At 57.1% G+C, this 22785-nt stretch overlaps 10 protein-coding genes across 10 annotated transcripts; 7 read left to right on the top strand and 3 right to left on the bottom strand.

Annotated features, from left to right (window-relative positions):
- Positions 1-118: 118 nt before the first annotated feature.
- Positions 119-970, bottom strand: PLP2 (Proteolipid protein 2; the record flags this gene model as incomplete). The annotated part of the gene is made up of 2 exons (XM_064807201.1): positions 119-821; positions 918-970. The coding sequence occupies 2 exons, from the start codon at positions 968-970 to the stop codon at positions 119-121; spliced, it is 756 nt and encodes a 251-aa protein (XP_064654574.1).
- A 280-nt stretch (positions 971-1250) lies between these two features.
- SEC21 (coatomer subunit gamma) lies at positions 1251-4210 on the top strand (the record flags this gene model as incomplete). The annotated part of the gene is made up of 4 exons (XM_064807200.1): positions 1251-1320; positions 1385-1698; positions 1763-3077; positions 3135-4210. The coding sequence occupies 4 exons, from the start codon at positions 1251-1253 to the stop codon at positions 4208-4210; spliced, it is 2775 nt and encodes a 924-aa protein (XP_064654573.1).
- A 507-nt stretch (positions 4211-4717) lies between these two features.
- Positions 4718-5853, top strand: LTR77_009973 (uncharacterized protein; the record flags this gene model as incomplete). The annotated part of the gene is made up of 3 exons (XM_064807199.1): positions 4718-5051; positions 5130-5371; positions 5482-5853. The coding sequence occupies 3 exons, from the start codon at positions 4718-4720 to the stop codon at positions 5851-5853; spliced, it is 948 nt and encodes a 315-aa protein (XP_064654572.1).
- A 655-nt stretch (positions 5854-6508) lies between these two features.
- Positions 6509-7381, top strand: LTR77_009972 (uncharacterized protein; the record flags this gene model as incomplete). The annotated part of the gene is made up of 1 exon (XM_064807198.1): positions 6509-7381. One exon carries the CDS (start codon positions 6509-6511, stop codon positions 7379-7381), a length of 873 nt encoding a protein of 290 aa, XP_064654571.1.
- A 138-nt stretch (positions 7382-7519) lies between these two features.
- On the top strand, positions 7520-8239 carry LTR77_009971 (uncharacterized protein; the record flags this gene model as incomplete). Its single annotated transcript, XM_064807197.1, has 1 exon — positions 7520-8239. The coding sequence occupies one exon, from the start codon at positions 7520-7522 to the stop codon at positions 8237-8239; it is 720 nt and encodes a 239-aa protein (XP_064654570.1).
- A 588-nt stretch (positions 8240-8827) lies between these two features.
- Positions 8828-11506, bottom strand: LTR77_009970 (uncharacterized protein; the record flags this gene model as incomplete). Its single annotated transcript, XM_064807196.1, has 1 exon — positions 8828-11506. One exon carries the CDS (start codon positions 11504-11506, stop codon positions 8828-8830), a length of 2679 nt encoding a protein of 892 aa, XP_064654569.1.
- Positions 11507-12511: 1005 nt separating this feature from the next.
- LTR77_009969 (uncharacterized protein) lies at positions 12512-14113 on the top strand (the record flags this gene model as incomplete). The annotated part of the gene is made up of 3 exons (XM_064807195.1): positions 12512-12644; positions 12695-13879; positions 13947-14113. 3 exons carry the CDS (start codon positions 12512-12514, stop codon positions 14111-14113), a joined length of 1485 nt encoding a protein of 494 aa, XP_064654568.1.
- Positions 14114-14772: 659 nt separating this feature from the next.
- On the top strand, positions 14773-16988 carry LTR77_009968 (uncharacterized protein; the record flags this gene model as incomplete). The annotated part of the gene is made up of 3 exons (XM_064807194.1): positions 14773-15268; positions 15598-16736; positions 16800-16988. 3 exons carry the CDS (start codon positions 14773-14775, stop codon positions 16986-16988), a joined length of 1824 nt encoding a protein of 607 aa, XP_064654567.1.
- A 621-nt stretch (positions 16989-17609) lies between these two features.
- Positions 17610-18434, bottom strand: SUR7 (Eisosomes component; the record flags this gene model as incomplete). The annotated part of the gene is made up of 2 exons (XM_064807193.1): positions 17610-17871; positions 17932-18434. The coding sequence occupies 2 exons, from the start codon at positions 18432-18434 to the stop codon at positions 17610-17612; spliced, it is 765 nt and encodes a 254-aa protein (XP_064654566.1).
- A 714-nt stretch (positions 18435-19148) lies between these two features.
- Positions 19149-22254, top strand: MET1 (uroporphyrin-III C-methyltransferase; the record flags this gene model as incomplete). Its single annotated transcript, XM_064807192.1, has 2 exons — positions 19149-20057; positions 20083-22254. The coding sequence occupies 2 exons, from the start codon at positions 19149-19151 to the stop codon at positions 22252-22254; spliced, it is 3081 nt and encodes a 1026-aa protein (XP_064654565.1).
- Positions 22255-22785: the final 531 nt, after the last annotated feature.

Here is a 22785-nt window from a genome sequence, read left to right as displayed (position 1 = left end):
TCAATCAAACCGGAGAGCTCGCGCGAGCCTTGCGCCTTGCAAGTAGCAGAGCCCGTCGCGCTGCATCGTCATGCCTCCGCCCACGTCGGCGCTTAAGCGCACTCGAACCGCTCGGTCCTCAGTCCCAATCACTATCCTCGTCATCCCCCAACCCCCGTCCCACCCCGCCCTGCCTTAACCCCCTCCTCTCTCCATCCCCCACCTCTCCACTATCTCCCTCCCCCTTCCTCTTAAGCCTCGCGTCCTCCCTCTTCACGACCCCAAGCTCAATCATCACCCCTTCGATATTGGAGACACCAACTTTCTCCTCTCCCAACTCCCCCAACCCGACAACCGTCTTCCGCACATCCCCATCCTTATACACCAGAACCGTCGGACAATTCCGCTCCGGATACCCTTCGATACACAAATCCCCTCGCATCTGGCAGAACTTCACATCCCCCCACTTCCTCGCCAGATCCCTCCACACGCCTTCTAAAAGGCGGGAAGGCGTGTTGGAGGCTGTTAACAAAACGAATATGAAGGCTTTATGTGAGGCGTCGGTGACTTCTTTCGTCCAGTCCGGTTTCGCCAAAGGATATACTTGGTTGTACACGCTCGCGTTCTGGATCGTGGAGAGCTCCTGCATCCGCTTCTGCCGGTACGAGTCCAGAAAGTCTTCGTCCTCTTCGTCTTCTAGCTCATCCAACTCTTCTAAGTCTTTGCCTTCGAGGCGGTTTTCGTGCGCGAGGCGGCGCGCTTCGGTCAGGGCTTCCTCGATCATGGGGGTCGGCGATGGAGGCTTCTCTGGTATGACGCCGTGTTTGCGGAGGATGTCGTTCCTGGAACGCTCTTCTCAGCCATTTCGTGGACAGGGTGGAGGAAAGAGACGGGGGGAGAAGAGGGAAGGGAAGGGATGAAGGGGATGTGAGACCTACCATTCGGTGTCGGCGTTGGGGTCGTCGACGGGGACGTTGACGGGCATGTCCATTTTGGCTGCTCGTATGGGAGTGTATACTGAGTCTTTACAGCTGGTTTGATGGTTTCTTCCTGTCTGATATACTGTAGACTTGGGACTTCAGGCAACGGAATAAAAGATCCAGCTCAATCACATGCTGTCGTGTCCGCCAAGACCTTCAAATCGGACTTCTCGAAAAGTGTCCTCCGACGTTCGACCGGAACGTCAGGGCATTGGACAGCAGCAACAACCTCCCTCGACACGTTCCTTTGTATGTAGCGCCCACATCCACCACCCCCTCTCAACCGGCGCGATGAGTTACAAAAAGGACGAAGACGACGTGGGCATCGTCAAAGTCGACCGCACCAGTGTCTTCCAGGAAGGTCAGCCTATACCCCCCTCCCTAAACACCCCCCTCTATACCCCTACTAAAGTGTTATAAAACAGCCCGCGTCTTCAACACCTCCCCCGTCTCCCCCCGCCGCTGCCGCATCCTCCTCACCAAAATCGCCCTCCTTCTCTTCACCGGCGAGAAGTTCCCCACCAACGAAGCCACATCCCTCTTCTTCGGGATTTCAAAACTGTTCCAGAATAAAGATGCCTCCCTCCGCCAGATGGTGTACCTGGTCATCAAGGAGCTGGCGAATACGGCCGAAGATGTGATTATGGTGACGAGCTCGATTATGAAGGATACGGCGGCTGTGGGGAGTGATGTGGTGTATCGCGCGAATGCTATTCGGGCGTTGTGTCGGATTATTGATGTATGACTGATCGTGAAAGGGGGAGGGCTACGTTGGGATGGCGAGTGCTGACATTTGTGGGCAGGCATCGACGGTGCAAGCCATTGAGCGGAATCTCAAGACGGCGATTGTGGACAAGACACCTTCTGTCTCCTCTGCTGCGCTGGTTTCGTCTTACCACCTTCTACCCATAGCACGCGACATCGTCCGGAGATGGCAATCAGAGACACAAGAAGCGGCATCGTCGTCAAAGTCGAGCGGAGGTTTCATGGGCTTTGGCGGTTCAGGACAACATATGGCAGCCGCCAACACAAACTACATGACCCAGTACCACGCCATTGGCCTTCTCTACCAGATGCGATCACACGACCGGATGGCTTTGGTCAAGATGGTGCAGCAATATTCGTCCGCCGGTGCCGTCAAGAGCCCAGCTGCCAGAGTCATGCTGGTACGACTAGCAGCAAAACTGGCTGAAGAAGACCCCAACCTCCGCAAACCTATGATGAAGCTCCTCGACGACTGGCTGCGCGACAAGAGCGAAATGGTCAATTTCGAAGCCGCCAAAGCCGTCTGCAACATGCCCGACCTCACAGACGCAGAAGTCGGCAACGCCATCCATGTCCTTCAACTCTTCCTCACTTCTCCTCGCGCTGTGACGAAGTTTGCGGCCATAAGAATCCTGCACACTTTCGCCAGCTTCAAGCCTGACGCAGTCCGACAATGCAACCCGGATATCGAGGCTCTCATCTCAAATACCAACCGTTCCATTGCCACTTTCGCCATCACTACTCTTCTAAAGACTGGCAACGAAGCCTCCGTCGACCGGCTCATGAAGCAGATCAGCACTTTCATGTCCGACATCACCGACGAGTTCAAGGTCACCGTCGTCGAAGCGATCCGAACTCTCTGCCTCAAATTCCCCTCGAAGCAAGCAGGCATGCTTGCCTTCCTCTCCGGCATCCTCCGCGACGAAGGCGGCTACGAGTTCAAGCGCGCCGTCGTGGAGTCCATGTTCGATTTGATCAAATTCGTTCCGGAGTCAAAGGAAGACGCCCTTGCCCACCTCTGCGAATTCATCGAGGACTGCGAGTTTACCAAACTCGCGGTGCGGATATTGCATTTGCTCGGGCTGGAGGGGCCGAGGACTGCGCAGCCAACGAAGTATATCCGGTACATCTACAACAGAGTTGTGCTGGAGAACGCCATTGTGCGCGCGGCTGCGGTGACTGCGCTGGCGAAGTTTGGCGTTGGGCAGAAGGATCCGGAGGTCAAGAGGAGTGTCGGGGTGTTGCTGCGGAGGTGTCTGGATGATACGGATGATGAGGTGCGGGATCGGGCGGCGTTGAATTTGCGGTTGATGAAGGAGGATGATGAGATGGCTGTAAAGTTTGTGCGGCATGGTGAGCTTTCCACACCCTTCCAGACCTGCTGATCCTCTGCTAATATTAGGCTTGCAGACTCCATGTTCTCCCTCCCCATCCTCGAAGACCAACTCGCCCACTACGTCAACGGCGGCTCTGCCTCCGCCTTCGCCACCCCCTTCGACTTCGCCTCCGTCCCCGTCGTCACCCGCGAACAATCCCTCGCCGAAGACCGCACCAAGAAACTCACCACCGCCACGCCCACCCTCAAAGCCCCCTCTGTTGGACCGAAGAAATCCGAACCCGGCACTGCAGTCGCCGACGCCGCGCGCGAGCAAGCCGCTGCGAGCCAGAAGTACGCGCAGCAGTTGTCTGCTATCCCCGAGCTGGCGGAATTTGGCACCGTGCTCAAGAGTTCGAGTGTGGTGGAGTTGACGGAGAGCGAGACGGAGTATGTCGTTTCGGCCGTCAAGCACCTGTTCAAAGAACACGTGGTGTTGCAGTTCGACATCAAGAACACTCTCGCCGACTACGTCCTCGGCGACGTTTCTGTCGTCTGCACCGCCTCTTCTCCCGAGTCGGAGGAAGGCGACGAGAGCTCTGGCCTGGAGGAAGAGTTCTTCATCCCCGTTCCTCTGATCAAGCAAGACGAGCCCGGCACGGTCTACGTCTCCTTCTCCCGCCCGGAAAGCGAGCAGTTCACCGCTGCGTCTTTCACGAACGTCCTCAAATTCACCCTCCGCGAAATCGACCCTTCCACTGGCGAAGCGGAGGAAGGCGGCTACGACGACGAATACCAAGTCGAAGACCTCGAGCTCACTGGCGCCGACTACATTTTACCGGCATTCTCCGGCAGCTTCGATACCGTCTGGTCCGCGCTCGACGGGCAGGAAGAAGCGGAGGAGACGCTGCAACTCTCCGCCGCGAAGAGTATCCAAGAAGCTGTCGAGCAGCTCGTTAAAGTGCTTGGGATGCAGCCGCTCGAGGGATCCGAAGTGGCGTTGAGTACGAGCACGCATAATTTGAGGTTGTGCGGGCGGAGTGTTATGGGCGGACGGGTAGCGGGGAGTGTGCGGATGGCTTTTAGTGCGAAGAGTGGGGTTACTGTGAAGGTTGTGGTGCGGAGTGAGGAGGTTGGGTTGGCGGGGGCGGTTTTGGGGGCGGTTGCTTGAGTGTGCGAAGAAATGTTAGAGGGGATGGTGTAGGGGCATGCTGGGGTATGCTGGGGTTTGGGGTTCGGCGTTGTGGGTTGAGTGGGCAAGCTTTAGGATCACTTTAGCGTTGATGAGAAGGGCAGGTTACTCAGAGATGGAGTACGTTGTACGTTGTATGATGCTGCCCATTGATGCTCTAAGGGGACGTTTCGCTTGATGCACGACCCTGGCTCTGACAACGTGTGAGGCCATAACATGCTTTGACGAACACAGGTATGCTCTTCTTCATGCTTGCCGCTCTCTTGACAACCTCGACCTCGACCGCAGCGCCGAACGCCCGTTACACCCTTCGCAAAGCTTTCTGACATCAGTCAAATGCGGGGTCAGGGACGGACGGAATCTACTACCCTAATGCAAGGAACATGTTGGAGAAGGTGAGTATCGAAGCCAACCTGAACTTTTCAAAGGCTATTCCCTTTGCTCAAACACAACTCCAGAAGTCCGCAGATCGAAACACCAACAACCATGGCCACAACTCCAGAAGCAGCCGAGACTTTCGACCACGCCAACCAACCGGTAACGCACCACCGCTACCGCATCAACGGTATCCGCATGCACTTCATCACCGCCGGCACTGGGCCTCCTTTACTCCTCCTCCACGGCACGCCCAAGAACTCGTTCTACTGGTACCGCATCTTCCCCCTCCTAACCCGGTATTTCACGCTCGTGGCGCCGGATCTGAGGGGGTTCGGGTACACGGATAAACCGCCTTCGACGACGGGATATACGAGTGAGGAGAATGCTGATGACATGGCTGAACTGATGAGCCAACTCGGACACCAGGAGTTCGTCGTGCACGGTAAGGTGCTGAGCCACTCAGGGCCACCGTGACATGTACATGCACGTCTGCTGATTCTCAGGCGATTGTTGGTTGTAGGTGAAGACCGCGGCGCTGACTACGCGTATGCTTTGGCTGCGAAGTATCCCGAGAGGATCAAGGGGGTATGTTTTGGGGAAATGGTGCTGAGCGGGTTTGGGTTGGAGGAGACGAGTTTTTGGACGCCCGAGAATGTGAGCAGGCAGTATAGGAAGGAGGGGGTGTGGTGCTGGCATTTGGGCTTCTTTGCTATTCCGGGGTTGCCGGAGATGCTGATTCAAGGGAAGGAGAGGGAGTTTTGGGTAAGTTCGTGTTTCTTTTGTGCTGTGGTGGGGAAATGGGATGGGAGTGCTGAGAGGGAAGAAGTTTTGCTCGAGCATTTCAGAGAGGCTGATGAAAGAGTGCTTGCTAGGAGATGTTCATGAAGCAGGAGTGCTACAATCCAACCACAATCGAGCCCAAGGCGCTCAATCATTGGATCGAGTGCGTGAAGCAGCCTGGGTGTTTGAGCGGGATCCTGGCCACTTACCGTGCTGGACATGAGAACGGAGCTATTCATCACCGGATGCTGAAGGAGGGAGGAAAATTGAAGATGCCTGTGATGACCATCGGGGCACCTGAGTTCTTCGGCCCGCAGGTTGAGGAGTGTATTTCTAAGGTTGTGGAGATAGTGCAGAGGAGTGAGCTGTTTGAGGAGTGTGGACACAGTCTTGCGCTCGAGAAGCCGGAGAGGTTGGCGAGATGCTTGACAGAGTTCTTTCTGGGACAGCCGGTGGGCGGATAGTTACTGGGTTCCAGGGGCTGCCGTGCACAGTGACCACACCCTCACTCGAGCTGTGTTGATGCGGGATACTCTCTCGGCAGACACAATCGTGCGTCCAATCGCGGGTTATCGAGGCAGGACATCACACCTTGCGTTGATGGAGTGTAGAAAGGCTGGAAGGATGCATAGTGGATGTTCATTTAGACGAAGTCCAGATATGCCAAGCGTTTTTAGCGCGAGTGCCTGATCCGGCTTTTGAGATTCTTTTAGACCTCACCTCCTCCTGCAACTTCACCTGCCATGTTTCTTCTCCGCTAATCATGTCTCATTAAGACCCCAAAGCCTTGTCCGATCGTTTCCACACCCACCAAGGTACTGAGACGGGGCCATTGACAAGCAGGCGATGAAAAGCGGCCGTCTGAAAACAGCTTTGTCCTGTCGCGTGCCACAGCCGGATTTCGTTAGAGACCTGCAAAGGCACAAGTCTACTGCTACAAGAGTATAGCAAACTCCGGCAGACTCGCTCCAGCTGTAATATCAAGCCACTCTCCAAGTCGACTGCTCATACCGGACAATTGCAGACACCTTCGACATCTGCTAAGGAGCTTTCGTACACCGCTCAAGCGCGCTCACGTGCCAACTTTTCAGACACACGAACAGATCAGACTTAACCAAAATGGTCTCCGATCAGGAACTGGAGCAGTCGACTGCGCAGCTCGCAGACTTCCGCAACGCACATGAACAGCACACCACGACCTTGTCTGAGCTTCTGGAGAAGTACGGCACTTTAATCCAGGATTACCAAAGACTACGCAGCGACCTCGAAGAAGAGCGTGACGCTCGCGAGAAGTACAAACAATTGGCAAAAGGCCAAGAGCGTAACCCATTCGTCCTCGTCCTCATCGATGGTGATGGTTATGTATTCGACGACGATTTGATCAGTAACGGCGCAGAAGGCGGTCAGAGGGCTGCACACCTGCTCAACGACGCAGTCCGTAGCAGCCTCCGCAGCCGCGGCCTAGACCACTGCCGTGTTATGGTACGAGTGTATGCGAATGTGGTGGGCTTGTCCAAAGCACTGTCCCGCCACAAGCTCGCCGGACAGGAAAAGAGGAGTATCGCACCCTTCATCGCCAACTTCAACCGCTCGAATGACTTGTTCGACTTCGTTGATGCTGGCGAAATGAAGGAGAACGCGGACTTCAAGATTAGAGCAATGTTCCGCCAATTCGCGGAGAATGCTCAATGCAAGCATATATACTTTGCTGCCTGTCACGATGTGGGCTACGTCTCTGAGCTGAATCCTTACAGCAACGTCGGCAACAGAGATCGTATCACACTCGTCAGGACACCAGCATTCCACCGCGAGTTCACTAAGTTGGGCTTGCGAATTGAAGACTTCACAAACGTCTTCCGTACCACGCAGCTGGAGAGCCAGCCGGCTCAATCAATGATGAGCCCGGCTAAGGCGATCCAGCAGCATACCAGCAACAACCAAACCGCAGCACCTGCTGCTAACGACAATGCACAGATCTGTTCGTTCTACTAGAAAGGAATGTGCAAGTATGGCAAAGGGTGCAAGTTCCAGCACGTCAAAGCCACCACCAACAACCACAGCGCTAACCCCAGCTTATCCGACATCAAGAACTGGCGCCAAAACAGCACCGAGCAAGTCCTCCCCTTCAGCATGCCCAAACTAAGCAAAACCGACAACGACTTCATGTCCAGCAACAACAACAAACCCACCTCACCCCAACCCGACGCAATGCAACTACAAATCGACTTCGCCACCCTCCTCCCCCGCGCCGAAAACATCCCTCCGGGCCACATTCCCGTCAACAAGACCTCCCACCGCATCGACGCCTACATCCCTCCCATCTCCGGCGCGGACAAAGCCGACTTCAACGCCCGCACCGCCAGGAAGAAACTGTGCAACCACTTCCACATAAACGGCACATGCGTCGCCGGCGACAACTGCGCGTACGACCACCGCCCCGCCTCACCGGAGGTGTTGAATTGTCTGAAGCAGGTCGTGTTTAACAATCCCTGCCCGAAGAGAGGCGGGTGTAGGAATCTGGGCTGTTTGTACGGGCATTTGTGTCAGAAGGCGGAGTGTAAGTATAGGGGCGGAGGGGTGTTTTGTAAGTTCCCCGGCCCGAGCCATTATCAGAGTGTGGAGTGTGTGGGGTTTGTGGAGGGGGTGGTTAAGGGTGGTGGGACGGTGGGTGTGAGTGTGGCTGCGGTGGAGGAGGATGGAAAGAGTGTCAGTGCGAGCACGAGTGGGAAGGGCTCGACGGAGTCTAGGGATGGGACGCCGCCGCCGCCGAAGACGCCGGGGTTCGGGGAAGTGGAGGATGGGGAAGGGGAGGGGGCTTTGTTGGATCTCGGCAGCGATGATGTTGACTAGGTGTTGCGTCAGGACCTGTCGTCGTTCGGGAATAGCTCTGGAGGAGTGAGAATTGCTGCTCCACTGAAGACTCTAATGCTGACTAGTGAGGAGTATGCAAGGTTGGAAGAAAGCAGGCTTGAAGCGGAAGAGGCAAGGAGGCGTATTTGGTACGAGGGACGAGGGCTGTTCTAGGCATATCGAAGATATGTTTTGCAGCAGCAAAAAGACTATAGGTGTGCTGAAGTGGGCTGGGATACGAGCTCATGCTGGCGGTTGCTGGACACAAGCTTGTGCATGAAAGGGTGATCGACGCGGAAAGAAAGACGTACTTGCTACTTCCGTGGTAGCAGAAACGATACATCAGGGTGTAGCTTAACTGCATCGTACATCTCATTGCCGACTCTATCTTCTCTTCGCTTGTTGTCATTGTTGGTTGTCTGTACCCGGCCGAAGTGCTGAAGGCATCTTGTATCGTACAACTTCATCGTTTCCGTTTCTTATCATCTCATAACGCCATACCTGCAACATTCCACTACGGAACCCAGCAAAACATCCATCCACTCATCTGACACCTTTACAACCCACCATTTGCTCCTCCCTCAATCCTCAATACCGCCCCCCAAAAGCGAACCTCCCACCCACCAACCCCCCTCCCCCTGCACCCGCCACGCTCTGCCACCCCGTCCCATTCCCCCTACCTCTCCTAGAACGCAACCTCTCTCCACTCCACTCCCTCGTCCCAGCGTACCGCGAATCCCGACCAACCCTCGCCGGCGGCGTGCCCCACTGCGCATCGTAGAAACTCTCGTTCCCCTTCCCGCCCCGATCGACCATCCATTCGGCAGGTTTGCTCCAGGGACAGAAGTAGTCCTTCCGTTTCTCGACGAGGCCTTGGGTGTAAGCGGACAGGTTCTCGAGGACGGGGATGAGGAGGCGGGTGATGTCGAGGCGGGTATCGTTTGGGTCGGAAGCGGAGGATGATTGCATGGTTTGGCAGAGGGCTTCGTGGCGGACGAAGGTGGTGCCGCTGGTGTACCATTCGTGGAGGCGGGCGTCGTAGGTTTCACGGGGGGTTTTGGTGGTGTCGTCGTCGGAGGCGATGGCGGGGTTGGTGGGGAGCTCGGAGGGGAAGAATGGGGCTTGGAGGGTTTGTGGGGTGGGTTGTGGGGCTGCGGTGCGGGTGATCAGGGGCGTGGTTTGGGTGTAAGATTGCTTGCTTGGCGGCGGGTCGGGGCTGCTGTTTTGGAGGATGTTCGTCGTGGTGCTGCCGGTTGGTGAAGATGACTTTGGCAGCGGAGGCACCAGACCAGTTGGAAAGAATCGCGACAAGCTTGGAGTCAACGTTGGCGGAGGCTGCAACTTCCTACCAGCCACCCTACGGCTGAATGCTGTCGTTGATTCTTGGTCATCCTCCTTCGTCGCCTGCTTGGGCTTCTCCGGAGTCGACTCGCTCTGGAAGGGGTCGAAGAGGACAGTGCGGATGTTTGCTTGGCTCTGGCTGCGCTCTTTGGCCGTCTCGGGAAGCTTCCAGAGCTGATCCCGTGCAGCTATGCGAGGATTGAAAGGAACGGCATGCTGAGGCTGCGGTGCAGCGAGCTCGGTGAGGGGCTGACTGACAGTGCTGGATGCTTCGGCTTCATCCGGCCCGATGTGACAGGCCGTCTGGCGAGAAGGCTGGTTTTGCTCTGGCGCGTTGCTTCCTTCGAATCTGTAAATCTGCTTGGGTGGATCTTCCCGTTGGTTGGCCAGCCTGTGCTGATAGGGAGAGCCAGCTACTGAATGACCGTCGTAGGGCGTACGAGCAGCTGCTGAAGAGGTCGGCGGGAAGTGAAAGTCGTAATTTAGCCCCAGCGACCGCGACGGGTAGTTCGGACGATAGACCGGGCCGAAGCGCGGATCCAAGTGCTGCGGACAGAGTTGGCCATACACCTGATTGTAAGGCCCAGTCAAACGCGGAGCCAGGTAAAGTGAATTCTCTCGATTCGAACCATACACGGAAAAGTTCGGGTTCATGCCGTTGAAGCTGTTGCGTGATTGGTACTGGGCGTATTGCTCGAACTGCGGTGGAAGCGATGGTCGGGGAGTATTCTCAGTCGCAGGGTGATGGTGCGTTGTGTAATGGATTTGGGGTGACGCATGCTGTGATTGATGCAGCGTGGCCTCTTTGACTCCATCCTCTCGGTTTGCTCCACTCAACGTGGTCGGATACGCCGCGGGTTGCTCGCTGGGCGGCTCAGGAATAGCAGCCTGGATCTCCTTCGGCCCGAACTCGAGTCCTTCGACGTTTGCTTCGCGCTGTTTAGCAACGATGCGGAAGTACGCCAGAGTGTTCCGCTGGAGGGTCTGGTACGCCGTCTCACCCTTCAGCCTATCTGAAGCAAGCTGACCTTCAAGCTTCTTGCGGATGTTGGAGTATTGGCCGATATTCTCCCACTGGTAGCGATCCGTCGACCACTGATGGGCTGAGACATCGCCGTTTGGGTGCTGGAGGAACTGAAGCTGGCCATTCTTGTAGCCGGGATGCTGTTCGATGAAAGATGGACCAGGCAGGTCACCGCCGAAGACTTGGCGGACGTCGCGATTGTCAAATTCAGCCTCCACAGTGGTCTGACGTGGCTCAGGTTTGCTCTCGTAAGCATCCAGCTGACTTGCCTGCTTCCTGCCCTTGCGGCCCTGATACACCTGGAAGCCGCTGTCAGTGAGCATGGAGTCTTGGCGTTCTATGTCCGAATGGCCAGTATCGCTGGTGCGATGGGAGAGTACGGATGCGGAACGTGCGAGTGAAGGAGCACGAGAAGCCGGGCGGAATGTGTTGACGCGGACTTCGACCGGTGCGCCGCCTTCATCTTGGGGACGTGGCGTCGCACCATCGGCGGTGAAGTCGAATGGCTTCCACCTGGTATTCTTGCCACGTGAAGTTTGAGCACGTCTGTCGAGTGGTAAAGGACCTTGTCGAGCAGCATCTGCTTCTTCGTACTTTGCACGCTGACGTTCCAGCTTAGCCTCTGCTATAGACTTTGCCGAGACGTCATGTGAAGGCGCGTTGGGTGGCATGGTGGAGAGGAAGCTATGCGTGGGGCTGTTACTTTCCTTGTCAGTAGCGGAGGATACGTTCTTCTCCAAGCTCAAGTCACTGCGCTGGCCTTTCAGCTGTGGTGGTTTGGTGGGACCGCGTGACTGGTCTGGTGGTGAGGAAGAGGTGGCGACCTGTGGAGTGCCAACCGGGAGGCGGCTCACCGGCAGCGCGGCGGCCGAGATGGGATTGAGGCGACGGCGAGGTGGCATTCGTACGGGGGGTAGCGACAGTGGCGGCGCTGTACTGTCCAGCCGGCAGGAGGGGTGGAGAGCTTCTTGTATGTCTTCGTCCAGTACAGTATGAGCGTGTCGCACAAGTAAGTCCGAGATGGGGCGGAAGAAAAGGTCATCAAGCGGACGGTGAGTGGCTGTCCGTGGATTCTCGAACGGAAAAGGAAGGCACGCTAGGGTCGATGCCTGCTTGCACCTTCTGAGACGTCTTCTGCAACTTCACTTCTTCAAACACGACGCTGACCAGCAGCATCTAGGACTTGAGAGATATGAACACCACAGCTACTTACCACACGGTGTCGGTTCCATGGTTGCGTGCTGCTCAGACAACTCACCAGGCATTCACACAGGACAATTGCAACATACGACACCTGGGACTGCGCCATCCTCTTGACTACACCCCCTGCGGCTTGGACACCATGGCATGACGCCCCGCAAGGTCGAAGGCAATACAAAACGACAACCCTCGCACGCCATCACCTGCTGGGCAACGACAAAGCAGTAGCCCAAGCATAGAGGCCGGTGATCTGAAGCGCGGTTCCAGAAGTCTGGGATATCATCGCTTGCCCAAAAAGGTCTTGTCAGGTTGAAATCGCTGCCGCAGAAGCGCAGGCTCCGCTCGAAGACTGCCACAATCGCCCCGAGAAGGAAGTCAAATGAAAGTGAAGTCAAGTCGCGAAAGCAAGCGCGATCGGCTGCAAAGTAACATGCTGGCAAGTACGCAAGCCATGATTGAGAGCACTTTGAATTCACTTCTCCGCCTTTGCGCTCCACCTCCGCACGTTGTCGGCGCATTGGTAGCCGAAGTTGAGGGCGGAAACAAGCCGGACGACTTCATCACAGTCGTAACCACTTCAAGCTCTTCCTTTGCCTTGCTCGCGTGTTTCTCACACCAATTATCTCGGGGCAGTAGGTAATCATCAAAGCCTATCTCCTTCTCATCAACATCTTCTCCAACGTTTGTTGCACGCAGTTTCAATCGCAATGGCTTCAGACGGGAAGATCACAGTGTCCGAGGTGGCCAAACACGCCACACCGGACGACTGCTGGATAGTAGTCAATGGCAAGGTCTATGATCTGACCAACTTCGCCCCTGAGCATCCAGGCGGTGCATCAAGTACGTTCGCTTCACCCAACAGTGTCGATAGTAATGCTAAATCATTCAAGTCGTCTACCAATACGCTGGCAAAGACGGCACAAAAACATACAACATGTACCACTCCGCCGACCTCATCGAGCAAAACCTCTCCGACTCGGACAAAAAAGGGCCTCTTGATGAATCCACCATCACGCAAACCTGGCTCGACGCGCAAAAAGAAGAGGAGCAAGTCGAAGCCGACCCCAACGAGAAACCGCCTCTCTCCACCCTCATCAACCTCGAAGACTTCGAGCTCGCCTTCGAAAAGTCCGGCGCGAAGAAAGCCTGGGCCTACATCCACGGCGCCTCCAACGACCTGCACTCCCTCAACGCTAACAAGTCCGCCTGGGGCAAACTCTGGTTCCGCCCACGCATCATGCGCAAAGTCCGCGACATCAACACCAAAATGTCCATGTTCGGCCAACCTTCCGCGATGCCCGTCTGGATCTGCCCCATGGGCATCGCCAAAACCGCCGGGGAAGAAGGCGAGCGCGCTCTCGGCGGCGGCGCAGCGAAAGGCGGCATAATCCACTGCATGTCGACCTCCTCGTCCATGCCGCCGGAGGATATCGTAACGGCCGCGCCAAAAACGTACCCTTTCTTCTTCCAACTCTACGTCGACCGCACGCGCGAGAAGACTGAAGCTCTGCTCGCTCGTCTCAACCAGCTGGACCAAGTGAAAGCCCTCTTCGTCACTGTCGACCTCCCCGTCGTCAGCAAACGCGAAGCCGACGAGCGCATCCGCCAGCCGACGCTCAAAATGAGCAATTACTTCGGCGACGCGAATAAATCCTCCGTCGACAAGATCGGTGGCGGTCTGGCACGAACTACTGGAAACTTCATCGACAATACGCTGAACTGGGAGGACCTGGCGTGGTTGCGGAAACACACGCATTTGCCTATTGTGGTGAAGGGGATCCAGAGCGCCGAGGACGCGAAGATTGCGATGCAGATGGGTTGTGCGGGGATTGTGATTTCGAACCATGGGGGCAGGGCGTTGGATAATGCGCCGAGTACGTTGATGGTTTTGATGGAGTTGAGGAGGGATTGTCCCGAGATCTTTGACAAGATGGAGGTACATATTGATGGTGGCGTGAGGAGGGGAAGTGATGTGCTGAAAGCTATCTTGCTGGGCGCGAGAGGAGTTGGGGTGGGAAGGCCGTTCCAGTGTGCGGTGGCGTATGGGACTGAAGGGGTGGAACACGCTTGTGAGCGTAAGTCTTGTCCTTCCCTTTCCTCATTGTTTCTTGCTGCGCGGGCGGTGTGCTGACGATGGTGCAGTGCTGCAAGATGAGGTCGAAACAGCGATGCGCCTCTGCGGCGTCACGGACCTGGAGAAGGCGAGGGGCGATATGTCGTACCTCAACTGCGCGGAGCTGGAGCCGATGTTGCCGCCGCGGCCGAGTACGGGGTCGTGGTTGTTCGGACGGTTGAGGGCGAGACTGTGAGACGGTATGGCGGACAGGGCGGCGCGGAGAGAGGATGCCGATATGTCTTTTTTTCGCAAAGCATTGTATGTATCACTTACATCTAGATTGACGGTGCCGCACCGCAGCTTCAAAGACATGGGCACAACTTCCTTTGCGCGCCCGCGCATCCTCCGTGGTCAGGGGTTGTATAGATCGTCCTTTGTGACATCATGCTCCCATTTGCGAGTAGATGGAGCTGAACCGCAGCTTCGACCAGAAAAGAACGTTGCTTGCGCGACACGATAACGCCGAGCATCGCCATGTTGTTAGCTAGCACGACGCAAAGTCAGCACTCTGCTCTCCATCTCAGCCACAACTTCTTCACCTCAGCACCAACCTCTCTGCTGACCAAGATCAACATCCCCTCTTCATTGGTGGCAAGGTGGTTAGGAGTGTTTGTTTGACCTCTTCGATCATGGCAGATGATGCTCGATGGAGGAGCGCATTGCGGCCATCGTTCAGCTGTGAGGATATCGACCAGAGCAACGTTGCGAGCTGGTGATGCAATGGGACGCCTGACGCATCAATGGCTCTCTGGCGGAGTGAAACGGAGTCGAGGTCTGGGAGAGGTGTCTATATAAGAGCACGAATATGCCACCAAACGTGTCGGTAGAGCGTCAGCCAACGGATAGCATTCGATGGATCTGGGCACGATGGCAGAAGCTCAGGAGCAGCCGACAGATCACACTAATAAGATCCAGCCTTCTTCACCACTTACCCCAGCAGATACGCTTGGGGAGAGTCCACAAGATGCGCACAGGCCGGTCGAATGCTCGTGTGACTCCAAGCATACTGCGCACATTTCCGACGCACCCTCCAACGTCGACTACGGCATCCCGACAAGCACCACCGACTCCTCGTTCGGCTGGAAGTATACATATGAGTCTGCCCAGCCGTCGCAACCCAGCAATCGCCATTGCGAAGGACGACCATGGAGAACCACGCTTTTCCGCTTCGGTCCGCTTACTGGGCTCCTTGCCATGCTCCTGGCGCTGGCGAGTATGGTCGCTTCGTCGGGGGTCCTTGTCGGTTCGCACGGCGCGGACACTCGGTCGTGGACGGCGCCTCCCGCAACGTACCTTGCGGTGTTGACGGCGGTGGCGAATTTGTGTGTGAGGTATGCTTGCTTGCAAGGTATGTTGCTGCATGATTCATTCCGAAAGCCTGGGCGTGGCTCCTGCTGATGATGTCGTGGTAGGTGTGGTCGTAGCATGGTGGTATCGAGCTGGGAAGGGCACGACGCTTACGAAGCTACACCATGACTGGCGGGCGGGACGACGGTGCTGGGTGCACTCACGGCGGGAAGACATATTGGTCTTCTTGGGGTTGCGTGCCTCGCAGCCACTTTTGTCGAGATTGGTGCGTCACTTCTCATCCTGTAGCATGTCCAACGTAGGGTCGTTCAAGCGCTGACCAGGCAAGAGACGGTCCATTGCTGCAACGAGCTTCCATCTTGTCCACAGCCGCGTACTTCGACTACGCCGTCTCCCTCAACGTCTCCATGGGCAGCCAACTGCCCACGAACTGGGACCACGCCGGCTGGCAGCGCGCACCGTTGTCGGACACCGTCAGCCACTGGAGCCAAGTCTTCAACGACACCGTGCCTATCGGCGGCAATCGCACTGCTCCGAACAACCTTTGGCCCTTACCCTCTGTGAAGAGCCCTGAGCTGTACAGAGACTTGACTGCTCTGGTGCGCTCGAATGCTCCGCTTTCGGGGATAAATGGCTGTCCGCAGACGTGCAAAGCTGTGATCCGCGCCCCGGCGTTGACGCCTAGCATCTGCACCACGAACGAGTATCCCGTCGACTATCGGCTCACGGCTGTGAGAAACACGACGTTGCTCGGCTGGCTGGCGCCACCGCTCAAAGCGCAAGCGTTCCAGATCGCCGTGGGCCTCGTCGAGCCGGACGATGGAGGCCAGGAGAGCATACGCCTCGTAACCGCTTTTTACGACGGGGAAGACTGCAGTGGCATCCTGCACCAGACAGCTTGCACACTCGTCTCCGCGACCGCAGACTACAACATCACGATCCGCGACGGCACCGCCACCCTCGACGACCCGGGACATCCACACCTCGTCGCCCGCGCACACAACGCGCCCGTCGACCTCAGCATCGACCCCGCGATCGCCGGCCACCCTTCCACGCTGGCTAGCGTCATGACCCAGGCCTGGCTCAAATGGGAGGGCGGCGTGGCGGTCGTGGGCGACGACCGCCGGCGTCTCGCGCAGTACATCCAGGGTCAGTCGCCGGATACGTATCGCACGTATGGCGAACAGCTGTGTCCGAGGTACCGGGACCCGCGCGCTGATGTGGTGGCGGATCTGAATAGGATGATGGTCTGGGCGGGCATGGTCGCGGCGTATCAGGAGGAGCCGTACAGGTCGGTGTTGGAGTCGAGGATGGATCCCGGCGAGTATCTCGAGAGTGCTGTGACGGGACAGAGGATCGGAGATCACAGCGTCTACTCCGCCGATTGGGCGTATCTAATCGCTGCTGTGGTCGTGGCCGTCCTATGCGTCGCAACCATCGCTCCGATATACTGGGGCTGGTGGACCCTCGGGCGACCAGTTTCGTTTTCGCCACTGGAGATCGCAAAGGTACGTTCCCCCCCTCTTACCTCTTCCTCCCAAATCAGCAGCAGGACTGACCAACGTGCCCAGGCGTTCGAAGCACCTCTCCTCGAACCCAACGGATCGAACTGCTCTGATCGCGACCTCGCTCGTGACGCCGAGGGACGAGCAATTCGATACGGAGCCCGCAGCAACCTGTTCGTCAACGGGAAGACGAAGTTGTCGTTCGCTGATCCGCAGTACGTTGCTAAGCCGGTGTTTGGCTCGCGGTTCGCTTGAGGTCGGATGTTTTTCGAAAACGGTCTGTGGTATGCGATGCTCACGATGCGAGCTTTGTAACGTCCATCTCGATATCGTCTACGAGCAGTCAGTGATACTTGTAACAACTCGTCCATGACAACAGAGAGTCATGAACCGCGCAAACGTGGTAAGGATATGGGCTCCGAAAGGTTCCAGAGTGTTTCCTAGTAGCTGGAAGGTTCTATGTTGCGCCGCATGCATATTGTATTGCACGCTCCATGTGCGACTGGAGAGCCTGAGGAGGAGCAGTAAATAACTTCGCGTGAGCTGGACGAGTACGGTTGTCGACGGAGGTTGTCGCAGCGAGCTATGTGGGCTGAAGGTTGGCTTGATCGGAGTTGTTTCTTCTTCTTCGAATACATTACTGTTCTCATAAAGTAGTACATTACATAGAAACCACATTACTCATACTCCCACCCTTTTATCCAAACATACCGCATTGTCGTCGCCTGAGCGCCGGGCGTCCCTCCTCGCCCTATATATCCGTCCACTCCAATGGTACACCATCCCGCAGCCCGGACGAACGCGTTAATCGACAGTACGAGATCCCAAATTTCTTTTCTGTCCGCCATACAGTCTCACCCAAGCGTCGCGTCTCCATTACTCATACTCATCCTTCACCCTCCGCCCGCTCTCGCTATCCCGGAAGCTGCCCCTGCTGCGCGTGCTCCTCTTGCGCCCGAAATAGCTCTTCTTCTGGCCCGACGAGTCGCCGCGGTCTCCGCTGCCACCGACGCACAGCAGGACGGCGGCGATGAGCCAGCAGGCGAAAGCGGCCCAGGAGAAGCCGTAACCGTATTTGCCGAGGGAGGCGGATTGGCCGTTGCTGCGGAAGGCGTCGCGGGCTTGGACGGTCCAGGCGCTGCATCACACAGAGAGTTAGTGGGTTGTGTTTGACAGGAAAGAGGGGGATGCCACGCACGTCATGAGGCCTGCGGCGACTGCTTGCATCACGACGGCGATGAGCGCCATCATGCCGGTGAATTTGGCGGCCAATCGGGAGCAAAGCGCGAGCAAGCTCAAGAACAGCGCCATGACGGCGAAGAACAGGGCGATGATGTAGAAAGCCCAGGCCGCTCTGCTTTCATAGTAGTAGTCGTCATTATTCCTAAACCCCTGCGGAAGCCCATTCATCGTCTGGAAGTTCCTGCGCGGATCAAACGGCAGCGCCGCCGTGACCGGTCCACAGTTGGCATTGTTGCCGTTGCGCGCGCCGCAGACGGCGAAGTAGGTCCAGCGCGCGGGGTTGGGGACGGGGTTGTTGGAGGAGCCGGAGATGCCGTTGGTTTCGGCCTGCAGGAAGAAGACTTGGTTCATGGGCAGGGTGTTGATCGCGCCGGAGAGGATGATGAAGAGGGAGAGGACAATGCCGCCGGCGAGGAAGAAGATGGAGATGGCGGAGAGGATGGGGGTTTTGGCGCCCATTGTGGTGGTGGTGGTGGGAGGGCTGTTGACGGTTAGCTTTGCGCGTCGCGGTGGTGGAGTTTGCGCGCTGGTCGGCTCACCTCGGACAGGAGTGTTGTCGATGTAGGTATACACAGGTAGGATATCCCGTCGATCAACAGTCAGCGAAAAGGAGATGCGACACGGTCAAGCGAGGTCCAGAGCGATTCCAGAGAGCAGGCGCAGGACAACAGGAACACAGCGGAACAGGGGGTGGAGGTCGAGCTTTAGAGAACGCCCGGCTCAGTGACGTGTGCGTCCAAGGCGCAATGGAAGCGTTGGAGCCGCGCAGATTTGGTCCAGAAGACTTGCCCAATGCGCCGCCCAAAGTTGGTTTTGTCTGACGTAGGCGTAAACTTACTTTCCTCCTCTTTGTTGTGCTTGACTTTCTGCGAGTGCTGCGGCGGATGTTGTCGTGTTACCTTTCGACGCCGTTCTGGACTGCAGCTCGAGGGAGCCTGCGGATGTCCTTCAAACAGGTTCTGGCAGACGTCTGGAGCTCGAGGTGTTGGGTGTCGGTGCGTCATGCCATCGCGCCTTCCTCGTCGTCAGAGTGATCGACCTCGGGCCTGCCCGTCCCTTGGCATGCAGCTTCCCCATCCTTGTTCGTGATCGTTGCGTGCTTGTAGAAGGAAGATCGCGGCCACGAGCTGCTGGACGGTCGTGCAAGGACAGACACGGTCCCAAGTACACACAATGTCCACGCTGGTATACCCCCCCATCCCCGCCCACGATCTAGCCAAAGCCGAAGAGGACACGCGAACCAAAGAGCTCGAATGGCTGCTGTCCTCTCTGCAAGAAACACTCCAATCCCTCAAGTCCGGCCTTGAAGAGTGCGCTGGACTCCTCGCTCCCACCGAACCAGGCTCCACCCTCGTCCTGTCCTCTCTCCGCTCCGAGAACCTCAAGGGCTTCATCACCCGCGTCGGCACCCGCATCGTAAAGGGCGATATCTACCTGCGCCTGCCCTCCCTGATACCGCCGCGCGGCCAGAACGCGTACAAGCTCTCTCTATCCTCCCTACCCACCGCTTCGACAATCGTGCTCGAACAGCTTACGACGACGCGCACGTTGATCAACGCCTGTCTAGACGTCGTAGACGCAACACGCTGGACGGGCGACGCGCATAATGCAAACTTCATCTCGGGCCAGCTACGCTTACTACACGACAACATCCAGGAAGCCAAGTCCGCGCTGAAAGGCTGGACGGAAGGGCAAAAGACGTGGCACGAAGCTTCTTTGCCGGCAGACACTTTCAACCCTCCTTTACCGGACACCATCTCCTTCCACCTCAGTGTCAGCGAGGCAGCCGTGCTTCTCAACGTCCGCACGCTCGAGACAGCATACCCAGTCACTGGTACCAATACACCGCTCTCCTTGAACTCCGCCGGGGCAAGCCAGCAGTCTTACAGCGGATTCTCGCTACGGGAAAAGCTGGCTGGTGCGCTTGGTGTGGGAAGGCAAGTCTTCCACGACGAGGCGCATGAGGTCTTCACGTACAAGGGGCAGGATGTGCGGGTGAGGGACAAGGTGAGGGTGGAGAGCCAGGATCCGTGTTTGATGTCTGCGATGGCGAAGTTGGGCGCGTTGGAGAGGAGTGTGGCGGTGAGTCGGCGGGCGTTGGATGTAGTTATGGGGAGGGAGGGGGAGGAGGGTTGAAAGAAAAACATCTGTGCCGGCTAATCCATACAGCATAGGACGGCTCTTGCAAATGTCCCGTCCTTTCGACATGTTGGCCTGCGACTATGACAACCTCATCCAAATGTGGTCAGGCGCGAATCGTCTCGGCTTCTGGAATTTCGCTGCGGCTCGGGTGATCGACAAGCGCGATCGGCGGGCTTGCAGACTTCGAAAAGTCGATTATCAATTCGCGATAAGAGCCGGAAGTACAACAACGAGATCTCGATCTCCACAACGCCAATACCATGCGACTTTGATAACAGTACGGACAAGAGATAAGCGCCTATACATCTTATCAATCCGTCTGGTCTTGAAGCCTCCTGCACCACGACCACACAGCCCGTTTCGACTGAGTACACACGCCGCCACCATGACTCCCGCCTTACTTACAGCAATCGACTCGACCTCCCACATACATCTCATTATCGGCTCGAACCCTCTCGCCGGCGCACGATGCAGCAGATCGCTCGAAGTCGGCGCGAAGCCGATCCTCATCGCCCCCGAGAGCGAGAATATGCACTACAACCTGTTGAAGCGCATCGAAGAGCACAAGATAGAATGGATCAAGAGGGAGTTTCAGGACGACGATCTGAAGACTCTCGGTCGCGAAGAGGTTGATAATGTGGTGGATGCCGTGTTCGTCACATCCAACTCGAAGGGTCCTGTGGCAGCGCACATCTCGTCGTTGTGCAGACGGCTGCGGATACCGGTCAATGTGACGGACTCACAGAATCTGTCGACTTTCACGATCCTATCGACGCATACGTCTGGGCCATTGCAGGTCGGTATTACCACTTCTGGGAAAGGCTGCAAGCTGGCTTCTCGAATACGACGAGAGATCGCATCCTCACTACCTCCCGATCTTGGCGATGCCGTTGAGAGGCTGGGCACAGTGAGACGGCGAATATGGGAGCAGGATCATGCAGAAGCAGAAGAGGCAGGGTTTGACGTCGAGGACGAAGACGCAGGGCAGAGCTCGACATTCAATAAGCTCGTCAACCCGTTCGACGCAGAAGCAGCAAAGGCGCGACGGATGAGATGGCTCTCACAAATATGCGAGTATTGGCCTTTGCGACGGCTAGCAGCCATCACCGACGCCGACGTCGACGCCATCCTCGAAGCCTACAAACAAGAAACGGCCCAACCCACCTCGGAGGAGAAACCCATCCTCACCCCATCAACACTCGACTCCCGCAGACGGAAAGGCCGCATCATCCTCGCCGGCTCCGGCCCCGGCCACCCGGACCTCCTCACCACCGCCACCCTCAAAGCCATCAAGTCCGCCCACCTCATCCTCGCCGACAAACTCGTCCCCGCCCCCGTCCTCGACCTCGTCCCCCGCCGCACCCCCGTCCAGATCGCCCGCAAATTCCCCGGTAATGCCGATCAAGCGCAGGCGGAGCTCCATCAAGCAGGGCTCGCGGCGCTGGAGCAGGGCAAGACGGTTTTGAGGTTGAAGCAAGGGGATCCGTACCTCTACGGCCGCGGGGCGGAGGAGGTTGCGTTTTTCCGGGAGCACGGGTGGGAAGCGACGGTCCTACCAGGCATCACCTCTTCATTGAGTGCGCCGCTTTTCGCGCAAATACCCGTCACGCATCGTTCTGTCAGCGATCAAGTCCTGATCTGCACCGGCACTGGCCGCAAAGGCGCCGCTCCTTCACCGCCTCCGTACTTGCCGAACCAGACCGTCGTGTTTCTGATGGCGCTGCATCGGTTGTCTGACCTCATATCCAGCCTCACCGGTATTAAAGACGCGCCTTATCCCCTGGAAACTCCCTGCGCAGTAGTCGAAAGAGCGAGCTGCGCAGACCAGCGCGTCATCCGCACGACTCTTGGGGAGGTGGTGCAAGCGGTTGAGGAGGAGGGGAGTAGGCCGCCGGGTTTGCTGGTGGTGGGATGGGCTTGTGGGGTCTTAGAGCGGGAAAAGGACAGGGGGAGAAGGTGGGCGGTTGAAGAGGGCTTCGCTGGGTTGGAGGGGCTGGAAGGGCTGGAGGGGGTGGACGCGTTGGGGGAGGAGGCGGTGAAGGGTTTGGGTATCGTAGAAGATACGAAGCAGGCGCTGTCGAACAAGCAGGGAGATGGGCTCGGTGCTGTCGGCACTGTGAACGGAGCGACAGCATGAGAAGGGTGAGCTGCTCTGCATCGGCCTCCCATCTACACCACCCTGCTTGATGGAAAGCTACTGCACCATCGCATCGGATTACTTCCTCACTGTTCTCACATTCATTTTGTGTGTGACAGGCCTTGCTGTTCTTGATCCTTGCACCGAAGGCTGATGGTACTTTTCTTTTCAGTAGACTGACAGTAGACCGGGATGCCCCGCGGCCGGATCTCTGGAAGCGCAACAATCAACAAGGAAGGCCTCGAGTCTGTCGTTCCGAGGAAACAACAAAACAAATGGAAGCAACTGAACGAGGCGGGTGGACATCCCGCGAGTGGAGTAACTGCAGGTTTGTGATGCAACCTTGTTGCTCCCCACCGTCTCGACGTGGCGCTGGAGTTGAGCGGGGAACGGCCTTGGCGGGGACGATGATTGTGGGAACTTCACCTGTTCCTGGGCGAGGGACCGAGCGGAGCGCAGCAAGAGGTATCATCGTGTCACGCGCGTGGGGAGCTAGTGGAAAAGATCTAGGTTGGATATGTAGGTTGCTCG

Source organism: Saxophila tyrrhenica (assembly GCF_035928015.1).
Source record: "Saxophila tyrrhenica strain CCFEE 5935 chromosome Unknown scaffold_20, whole genome shotgun sequence".
NCBI classification, from domain to species: domain Eukaryota; kingdom Fungi; phylum Ascomycota; class Dothideomycetes; order Mycosphaerellales; family Extremaceae; genus Saxophila; species Saxophila tyrrhenica.
Note: the sequence above shows the minus strand (reverse complement) of the source record. Positions and strands in the feature narration are given on the sequence as shown.